The 10,552-nt window shown below is 52.4% G+C and overlaps 2 protein-coding genes across 11 annotated transcripts in view; both read right to left on the minus strand.

Moving 5' to 3' along the window:
* Positions 1–2,292: 2,292 nt before the first annotated feature.
* CHRDL2 (chordin like 2) overlaps positions 2,293–10,552 on the minus strand; it is a 52,195-nt gene continuing 43,935 nt past the window's right edge. For 3 of the 10 annotated variants that reach the window (XM_055282949.2, XM_055282945.2, XM_063641362.1), the window contains 6 exons: positions 10,331–10,499; positions 9,151–9,345; positions 8,640–8,813; positions 7,466–7,520; positions 3,087–3,179; positions 2,302–2,453 (listed from right to left, as the gene is read on the minus strand). In XM_055282949.2, coding sequence (XP_055138924.1) covers positions 2,363–2,453; positions 3,087–3,179; positions 7,466–7,520; positions 8,640–8,813; positions 9,151–9,345; positions 10,331–10,499 — 777 coding nt within the window. In that variant the 3' untranslated portion in view covers positions 2,302–2,362. Of the gene's footprint in view, positions 2,454–3,086; positions 3,180–7,465; positions 7,521–8,639; positions 8,814–9,150; positions 9,346–10,330; positions 10,500–10,552 lie in introns of all 10 variants that reach the window. The other 7 variants (XM_055282944.1, XM_063641361.1, XM_055282946.1 and 4 more) reach the window with 5 other exon arrangements.
* Positions 4,235–7,001, minus strand: LOC134736974 (uncharacterized). The gene is given in 3 exon segments (XM_063641820.1): positions 4,235–4,568; positions 4,570–4,757; positions 6,849–7,001. Coding segments are annotated over 3 exon segments (675 nt in total).

A 10,552-nucleotide genomic window follows, 5' to 3' on the forward strand; every position in this document is an offset into this window, starting at 1 on the left:
TAGCACCCGCAACACTGAGGGGCTCAGATGCCGCTCCCTCCTCTATCTCCTCCTCCAAACTTGAGGCTCTAAAAGCACAGGAAGGGCAATTAGCTCCCTGCACTGTGTTGGTGCTCGAGCATAAAGCCCACCCGAGAGCACGCAGAAGCTGTTTTATGAATGAATCCGTGAAAGAGAAGACAACATGGCAGAGCTGCCTGAAGACTCACATGGCGAGCCGTGTTTACACACACAGAAAGGTCTGGACCAAAGTCAGGAGAGGGCAATGTGCTGAATGTGTCCCCCTGGTGGAAAAGCGAACCTCATAGGCATCCCATAAGCCCATCAGAGAAACCAGGAAGGCAATTTGGCCTGCAGCATGAGGAAACGTGTACAGCGAAGTCCACTCCTGTCCGGAGACCCTGGAACTGCCTCTGATGACAGAGCCCTACCTCCAAACACCATTTTCCAGGAAAGGAGCCGCAGTACAGGGCACAGATGTATCAGGGAAAGTATCACTGAAGACATCTGAGATAGGCTGAAGGATGACCAGAGTTTATCCTGTGAATGGTTAAGCTTTCAGATTCCTGCACTTTAAATGAGGCAAGCTCAGAGCCCATCCCCGGAGCTCCAAGTGAACCCTCTGTGTGAGCAAGCCAGGCCAAAATTGTGAGTCGTCTTGAGGAGGGACAGGTAGAGGCTGTGAGGGGAGAAGGTGAATGTCTTCTGACTGAGGGGATGTTGGGAAGTTCCAGCCTCAAACCCCAAACTTTCAAATCCAGACCCCTGGGAGCAGCACTCATCCCTGCTCAATAAGGGTGGCATCAGACTTCCCAAACCTTAGTAACCGTAGGTTCAAGATTAGGGCTGTGGAGGCTGGGCTTAGTGGCTTGTGCCTGTAATCTCACCACTTTGGTAGGCTGAGGCAGGAGGATTGCTTGAGCCCACTAGTTCTAGACCAGCCTGGGCAACATAGCAAGACCCCATCTCTGTTTAAAAAAAAAAAAAAAAGGCCAAGGCTGTGGAGACAATGGCCAGAGCCCTCTGAGTGGCTGCACAAGTCCAGTCAATAGACTACTGTCCACCATTTCTCTGGAGCTTTGATCAGGCTTGGGTGGGGAGGGAATGGAGGAGCCGTGGTTGTGAGAGGGTTGAGACTAGCTGTCCTGAGGAGAGAACCCTGCCTGGGGCCGGGAGGCCTGAGTTCTAGCCCTGGCTTCAGCACACCACTGTGAGGCTTTGGGGAAGATATGTGGTGGTCCTGAGCCCATCTCTTTCTCTAAAATGTGCGTAGTGCCTACGCCTTTCACCTTAAGTGAAATCATTGGCATGAAAACATCTTTGAAATTATAAGGATTTGTACATGTGGGCAGGATAAATAATTAATGGTGTCTTTATTTTAATTATTATTATTATTAATATTTGAGATGGAGTCTTACTCTGTCACCCAGGCTGGAGTGCAGTGGCATAATCTTGGCTCACTGCAACCTCTGCCTCCTGGGTTCAAGCAATCCTCATGCCTCAACTTCCCAAGTAGCTAGAATTACAGGTATGTACCATCATGCCTCGCTAATTTTTTGTATTTTTAGTAGAAATGGGGTTTCACTGTGTTGGCCAGGCTGGTCTCGAACTCCTGGCCTCAGATGATCCACCCGCCTCGGCCTCCCAAAGTGCTGGGATTGTAGGCATGAGCCACCATGCCTGGCCCTAATGGTGTCTTTAATTGTAACTGTTGGGCCTTCTCAGAGCATGGTGCCAGGTTGGCAATCTGACCGCCCAGTCTTGGAAATCCTCTGAGGTGAGGCTATCTGGGCTTGTGACACTGGCCACACTGTGGAACTTGAGAAGGAGTGCTAGCCTGGAGCAAGAGATCTGGCTTCCAACTCCAGATCTGCTACTAAGCAGCTCTGCGGCTTCGGGCAAATGACTGCCTGCTGCTCCTCCCTAACTGGGTTTCCTCATTGTAGGGTGTGAAGATAGTGGTGAGGATCCCAGGAATACTTGCTGGGAAAGTGCTTTAAGGCTCCATTAATGCCCTCCCCTGGCTAATTAGAGTCATTCCTCTTTCTGAGGCTCAGTGTCAAAGAGCTGTGGGAGGGGGGCTGCCCGGAAAAGCAGGAGGTGCTGCAGTGGGGGGCCTGGGTGAGGAGGCTGGGGGAACTAGCCCTGGCTCTGGTGACAACTCACTGTGAGGACCGGGACCATTCTCTATCCCTTCTGGATCTCGGTTTCCACCCCTGTAAAATGGGGATAACTTTGTGGAGTCACTGAGAGAGCATGTGGGAGACTGGATATGAACCTAGAAGGCAGGGCTGAGGGTAATGCAACTTCTTATTTATTAATATATAATAACAACAATTATACAGCTCATATCTGCAACTGTTTAGGTCTTTGTTATAATGTCTTGGTCACTTTGTCTGGACTGGCCGTGACCTTCAGCTCCGGGGTCTGGGCTAGGAAGACGTTCCAGTGACCTGCATGGAGGAGGGCAGAAGAGAGAAGAGGCGCGTGTGTCTGCACGTGCACGACAGAGGCAGCGGCTGGGGGTTGGAAAAGCCTTGGGCCAGGAGGAACTGCAAGGGCCAGGGTTTGGAGCCCACAGGGAGCCTGGAGGCGAGTGTGCCATCACACTGGGTGTGATGGGGCACATGATCCAGCTTTCAAACAACCTTGGGGGACAGAGCTGGTTTCCTGACACCTGTTCGTAATACTCCCCTCTGTGACCTCCCCTCTCCGACCCGAAGCCCCACCTGGGTCCATCTTCCTAAAAGTAAGGTATAGAAGGAAAGTGGAAACGTTCCAGTAGAGAGGGAGTGGGCAGCACCCAGGTTTGGGGGCTCAGACCTCCCCTCGCCACAGCCCTTTCTCCCTCCACCCCCAAGACCAAATCTAGCCAGCTCTGCTTCACCTTCCCGCTCTGGAGTTAGGAAATCTCTGGCGCAGACACCCACTGGATTCCTGTGCTGGGAACTGACGTCTGTGGCTGACAGCCCCTCCTCCCGGCACCAGCAGCCTGGGAACTCCCCGAGAGGCTCTGGCCTGTGTCCTTGCCTTCTTCCCCGCCCCCCCCCACCCCCCCGGCCCCATTCCTCAACCCAAGCTCCTACCTTCGTGGGGGCCAGCGAGCAGCCGGAAGTGCTGTGCCTCTTTCTGGAAGTCTTGCTTCCTGACTTTCTTGATCTGAGTCAAGTGGAAGATTCCTGAGGGCAGAGACAAGGATGTGAGCAGGAAAGGCAAAAACTTAAAGTCAGTGAAAAGTGAAACAGGGTGGTTTAGCACAGAATGGACCCAGTCACTCCCTCCCCCACCCCATTCTGATCAGACACAAAATCCTGCTGATGACATTTCCTCAATATTTTGAATCCATTCTCCTGTCTCGCTGCCACTATCCTCACTCAGGCCCCTGTTGTCTTGTCTGGGTCACTACGTTAGAGTCCTAATCCCTTTCACTCCCCCTCTAATTTGCAATCCTAGCTGTGGTCATTAGAACATGTATACGTCACCCTGTCATTCCCCTTCCCTGACGTCCTGTCGCCTCCATGGTGAAGCCTGTTTTCTTCTGTCTGTTCTCTCTGCTGACCCTGCTCCCATCACCTGCACTATCCTGCTCTCACAACACTCACCTGTCCCCAGTGCAGGGAGGGAGGGAAGTGGAAGGCAGGAGGGAGAGAAGGAAGAAAGGAAAGAGAAGGAAGGAAGAAGGAAAGGAGGGCAGGAAGGGAGGAAGGAAGGTTGGCTGGCTCATGTGGACTGGCCATGCTTTTCTCAGGGCATAGAACATATGATAAAAATCAATAGGTGTGTTTATTCAGATACCAAAGAACTAGCAAGTGGCAGAGTTACAGTGGCTTGCCTTTGCCCTAGCCCTAACCAAATACTTGACATCCCCTAAGGAGGCCGAGCCTTTTCAAATGCCATTCCCTCTGCTGGAATACCTTCCACTATTGCCTTCTATTTCTATTTTTTTTTTTTTTTTTTTTTTTGACAGAGTTTCACTCTTGTTGCCCAGGCTGAAGTACAATGGTGTGATCTCGGCTCACTGCAACTTCTGCCTCCCGGGTTCAAGCGATTCTCCTGCCTCAGCCTCCTGAGTAGCTTGGATTACAGGTACAGGTGCCCACCACCATGCCTGGCTAATTGTTTTTGTGTGTGTATTTTTAGTAGAGACTGGGTTTTAGCATGTTAGCCATGCTGGTCTCGAACTCCTGACCTCAAATGATCCACCCGCCCTGGCCTCCCAAAGCACAAGCTGGGATTACAGGCGTGAGCCACTGCACCTGGCCACTATTTCTACTATTGGCACCAAATGAACTCCTACCTGTGCTCCAAGCCTTAGCTGGGAAGTCTTCCCTAATCCACCGGAGGCAATTCCTCCTTGGGGCACCCACAGCACCTGGCTTCCATCTGTGACTGTGCCTGTTTCTAATGTGCTCTCATTGTGTCTACTCCTGCTTCCTCTACCAGACTGGGGACTCCCAGAGGGCTCTCCTCTCTGAGTCCCTTGAGCCTGGCCCACATTTAGCATGTAGAATGAATGAATCCCTGGACAGACGGATGGATGGATGGATGGATGGATGGATGGATGGATGGACAGATGAACAAGTACACACATACACACACACACACACACACACCACACATACCCAGTCTAGGCCAGGCCCCGAGGGGGAATGAGGTATTTGCTGGATCCCCTGATGTTTGCGTCTCATGGGGTGCTGGACACTGGCACCACACGTGGCTCTGAGGCCCTGAGCACATGGGCTGTGAGGCTGCACCAGCTGTTACCCACCAAGGTCTCTGGCCAGAAAGAACAGATGCAACCAGCGAGGCCTCTGCTAGGCCAGCACTGCCTTTAAGAAGACCAAGAACTGGCCCTGCTTATGGGAATCAGCGTGGGATTCCCGCCAAGGGGAACAGAAAACCCTGATCCTGGGACTGAGTTCCAGGAATCAGGAAATGTCCAGCACTGTCCATGGACCCCCCCAGCCCAGATGCCAAGGACCAGGATATGGAAGAAACTCCAAAGGCCCAGGGATTATATCACAGCGGCAGGCAACAAGCATGAGATGAGATGGGGATGGGTCCTTCGGCACAGGCCTGCCTGCATGCTCCCAAGTTACAGAAAAATTGGAGAGAAGGTGGCAGGGATGAGGGTGGGTTCCCACGCTGTGGTCTGTAAAGCATTAAAGCATAATTGAAAGGACTGGGTCTCTGGCCTGGAATCAAGAGCTAGCCTGAGGGTCATGGTTGTGCCTCTTGCCCTTTGAAGGGCTGTGGCAGGTCTGAGGGCAGGTAGGCTCTGTGGATCCTCAATGCAGAGCTGGCACCAATGGGCAAGTCCAGGGACACAGGATAAGCTCAGCTCAGTGTGAAGTCAGATGCCCTTTGGGCTGAGCAATTCACAGTGTTGGAAGTGTGTCACCTATCTGGAGTGGGAGTGGGGGTACGTACAGTCAGGTGCCAGATACCATCAAGCAATCAGGAGGCTGCAGGGGGCCTTCCTTCCTAGGCAGGGCTTAGAATCAAGACCCCGACATCCTTTTTACTGTGAAATTTTAGAATCTAAAAGGCCCTTAACCCTACGCCAACTGTCTGGTTAGATTCCTGTGTCTGGGGCTGGCCCCTCGTGGTGTGGCCTCACCTAGCATCTGCCTGCTCACTTCGTTTCTGTTCCTTGGACTGGGGAAACAGTGAGTGGTTCCCACTGACAATCAACCCTGGGGAGTGTTTGTTTTAACTCCCACGGTCTGGGACAGGGAGGGAACAGGGAGGCTGATGGGGCATTTAGGCAACCCACAGGGTGAGGAGATGGGGTGCGGTTTGCTAGTGACAGGATGGCAGGGCCTGGCATTGTGAAGTTGTTTTTCCTTCTCTTCTGGGCCTGGTGACAATGAGATTGGCCATGAGCTATGCCCCCACTGTGCCATCCTGGCACACCTTGGCCATCCTCCCTAAAAGCACAAGGTCACCTCTGTGGAGGTGGCACTGGGGACAGTCAGAGCTGGATTTGAATCTTTGCTTTACTGCTTAAACTGTGTGACTTTGAGTAAGTCATTTGACCCCTCCGACTCAGTTTTCTTACCTGCAAAATGGGGGCATTAACACGTGCCCCTTAGGTTTCTTAAGAGGATTAAATGAGATACATTATACATAGTGCCTGCTACACACCAATCACAGAGCACAGGGCATTTGGGCATGATGAGCTCTGGAGCCAGCGTTTGAGGCTCTCACTGTCATCCTGGCTGCAGTGTACCCTTCTTGCCTCTTTATTTATTTACTTACTTATTTTAATTTTTAGTGACACTATCTGTTCATTGGCTCTTTACATCATTGAGGCCCATCCTTCACGAAGCCTTCCCTGACCAGTTCAGCTCCCAATAAGCTCCACTGCACCCAGGTCACTAAGCCTCCTAAGGACAGAGGCTGGGGCCTATTATGTTCCATGTCCCGGCATTTAGTTGGGGGCAGCGGAGGGAGAGAGGCCCAGAGTAAACGTGGCCAAAACCTGCCCAGGGACTGATGGAATATTTTTATTATTATTATTATTATTTGAGATGGAGTCTCACTCTGTCACCCAGGCTGGAGTGCAGTGGCATGATCTTAGCTCACTGCAACCTCCTGGGCTCAAGTGATTCTCTTTCCTCAGCCTCCTGAGTAGCCAGGATTACAGGCGCCCACCACCACGCCTGGCTAATTTTTGTATTTTTAGTAAAGATGGGTTTCACCATGTTGGCCAGGCTGGTCTCAAACTCCTGGGCTCAAGCGATCCACCCACCTTGGCCTCCCAAAGTGCTGGGATTACAGGTGTGAGCCACCAGGCCCAGCCGGGACTGATGGAATCTTAAGGCTCAAAAAATTTTAAGGGTTACTGAATCTAACTCCCCAGCTGCAGACGGAATCCCCACCAGCCCCTGCTTGCATGCTTCTCGTAAGTGGAGCTTGCTCCCTCCCTTCCACTGGCAGAAGCCTCCAAGTGTGAGAAAGTTCTTCTTCTCTTGGAGCTGAAAGCTGCCTCTCTGCATTTCTCACCAACCTGATGTGGTGGAATGAGAAGACTGACATTTTTAGTGCCTGGTGTACGTCAGGGGCTGCACCGATGTCATGTCATTTAATCCTCCAAAAACCCTCTTCCCCACTTTACAGAAGAGAAAACTGAGGCCCAGAGAGATCATGTGACTGCCCAAGGCCACACAGCTAAGATATAGCAGAGTCTGGATTCAAACTGGCAGAGTTGGGATTCGAACCCAAAGCCCCTGCTTGTTGTTTGACCCTTGCGGTCACTCAGAACACGGCTGCTCCCTCTGCCTGGGACAGCCCTTCAGAGCCACGAAGCCAGCAGTCCTGTCCCCCTGAGTCTTCTCTTCTCCAGGCTGAACAGCTCCACTTTCTTCGTCCATTCCTCCTACGACAGGGGGCAGAGTAGAGCAGGGAAAGAGCCGCATCTGACGCCACAAGACATAGGCTCTAGCTCCCGTCCTCCACTTACTGGCTGTGTGGCCTTGGGCCAGGTACTTCACCTCTCTGAGCCTCAGTTTCCTCATCTGTAAAATGGGGATAATAATATCTAACTCTCAGGATCGTTGAGGATCAAATGAGATAGTGAATGTGAAAGCACTTTGTAAACTCCAAAGTGCTACACACATTGGTTATTATTATCATTGTCATTTTTCTTATCATCATTCCCTCTTCCACCCCCACCCCGCCAGCCAAAACCATCAGTAGAGGAAAGGAACTTTAGAGCTAATTCACACTTAAAAGACTTTAATTTGGATCATGGCTTAACAGTTCACTCTACCCAGAGGACTTATGTTTTACAAGAAAGGCCACGAAACTGAACTTTCAGCAATTTCCTTATCAATGAAAACCCGCTGGGTGTGGTGGCTCACGCCTGTAATCCCAGCACTTTGGGAGGCTGATGCTGGAGGATTGCTTGAGTCCAGGAGTTCGAGACTAGCCGGGGCAACATGGCAAAACCCCATCTCTACAAAATAATACAAAAATTAGCTGGGTGTGGTGGCTCATAACTGTGGTCCCAACTACTCAGGAGGCTGAGATGGGAGGATCATTTGAGCCCAGGAGGATGAGGTTGCAGTGAGCCGAGATCATGCCACTGCACTCCAGCCTGGGTGACTGAGATCCTGTCTCAAAAAAAAAAAAGGTAGAAAAAACTCCTCTTGACCTTCAGTTGGTGATAGCAGCAGATTGTTGAAGAGGGTGGGTTTCTCACAGAATGAGAACTATGATTCTGATGTCCACTTACCTGGGAGCGATAAGATCCACCACTTTAAAAAGGCTGAACACAGCCAGCCTCCAGGCCCTCCTACTCTGAGGATGCTGTGAGGGCCCTCCTGCCTGAGGCTCCCAGTGCTCAAATCCATGCCATCTATTTCTCCCTGGCTCCTCACAAGGTGCAACAGCGCCTTACCCCCAGGAGAGGGAGCACTATCGAGCCTTGGCATCAGCGGGAGGAGCTTATCAGAATTGTAGAGAACCAGTCAGGCTCACTATCTCCCTGCTCTTGGAATCAGGGGCTCTTAAACCTGGCGGGGCAGCCAGAGGTACCTGATCAGCAAAACATCCCTAAGGCCCCTGTGGGGTCTGGGGCACGGGAAGGGGGACTGGTCAGAGGTACACCCCACCGGGAGTGGGCCAACACTCACCTTTTACCAGCTTCCAGAGGTAGATCTCCACCAGGTCCGAGGCCTCGTGTTCCAGGGCAAAGCGACGCAGGTTGTCTGGGCTGGGGGATACCGATGTGTGGACGAGGACCCGGCCCGGTGCCTTGGGACACCTGGTAGAACTGATCTCACTGTGGCCAGGGTCTGCCTTGTCCTCTGGAGGGACAAGAAGCTCATGAAGTGTTCGATAAACATTGGCTGTACCTCTTCAAAGCTCTACTATTCTAAAATGTTGTGACTTCATGGAATCCGGAACATTATTGATTCTATGTTAACAACCTCTGAATCTATTATCCTGACACCGCATGGTTCTATCCATTTGATATTTTCATCTGACATTTTCCACTCCTGTGTGTCGGACATGCCCTGCATCCTGTGGCACTGATGCATGCCCTTCCATGTCTGAGATGTTCCAAGTGTCTGTGGCCCTGGGGAGAGAGACCCAGGGCTCACTCTGGCCAGTGCCCTCCTTGCTCCCAGTGCCCCTGTGTACCTGGGCAAATCTTGCAGCACTTCCCAGCCACTTTCTCGGGGTGACGGCAGGGGTACTCGGTGGGACAGGTCACACGCTGGCAGTCCTGGCGGCCATCCTCACAGGTGCACAGGATGCAGGGCAAGGGGCCGAAGGCACGAAAGGCCGGGTGCCACACCTCCCCGTGGGAGTATGTCTTCCCGCCATGCACACAGGCTGAATAAGGAGGGTGAGAAAGGAGGAGGATCAGGGCCTCAGACCTGTCCAGGGCCTCTGGTCCAGCAGCGGGTGGGGTGGGCCCTTGGGGAGCCCTCACTTTACCAGTCCTGCCTAGCCACACTGCCTGCAAAGCATAGGCCAGGGTATAAAACCTGTCCCCTCTCCCTGACACCGCCCACTGCAGCACTCAGAGCTGAGATGGGCCCAGAAGGAACTTACTGAAGATGGAGAGTCCTCCCTCGCCCTTCAGAGCACTTCTGCAGGAGCAAGGAGAGTGCTGATCTTGTGGTAGGAGAACTGAGATCAACTTTTGTCATCACCTGGTCATGTGAGCCCTGGCAGGTCCCTTCCCCCCCTGCCTCAGTGTCCCATCTGAACAAGGCAGGGCCAGGACTCAGTAGCCCCATAGCTCTTCCTTCTCCAGCCATCAGGGTGCCCTGCAGGGAGATCTCTTTTCTCCCCTTCTGTGGCCATGGCTGCCCATCTGGCCACCTTCTCTACTTCATCCCCACTGTCCTCCTGCAGCCTCGCTCTGCTCCCTCCTTCCTTTGTCAAAAACCGTCCCTCAGCACACTTCCTTATATTAAAGTCATTTATTTACTTGTCTGTCTTCCCAACTAGTCTATGAGCCCCTCAAGGGCAGAGACCATTTTCTATTTCCCATCTATCTGTTCTGTCTGCCCCTCTTCCCAGCAAAGACTCGGTAGATGCTAAAAAAAAATCTTGTACTGTTCCAGAACTAGTTGTCTCTTACTCACTACTCTGAACCTCAGTGTCCTCATCTGTCAAATGGGGGTTTGAACCTGATGATCTTTAAGAGCACCCTCATTCAGTTTTGGCATTCCCCGACTCTACAAGCTCATGGCCAAGTTGGAATTAGGGAACTGCTGAGGAGACGGTTCAGGGGGTTGGGGGTGGGAGGTGGGAGCAGTCAGTGCCCCCCTTCCCTGCCTCACAGATTGGAGGAGGGTCCAGTCCCCACCTTTCTTATGCTTCTCCTTAAGGACGATCTTGACGGTCGTGCTGCCTGCTCCCTTGGGTCGGAAGTGGCGAGGGATGAAGCTCAGAGGGGCGCTGAGGCCAGTGGGGGCTGGGGTGCCCGGGCCTCTCTTTCTCCCAGCATCACTGGAACACGGATCCTGAGGATGTCTCTGTGAATGGCAGGAAGGATGAAAGTCACTGACTGAGCATAGTAGGCCCCATC

This window comes from Symphalangus syndactylus, chromosome 6 (genome assembly GCF_028878055.3).
Source record: "Symphalangus syndactylus isolate Jambi chromosome 6, NHGRI_mSymSyn1-v2.1_pri, whole genome shotgun sequence".
Taxonomy (NCBI): domain Eukaryota; kingdom Metazoa; phylum Chordata; class Mammalia; order Primates; family Hylobatidae; genus Symphalangus; species Symphalangus syndactylus.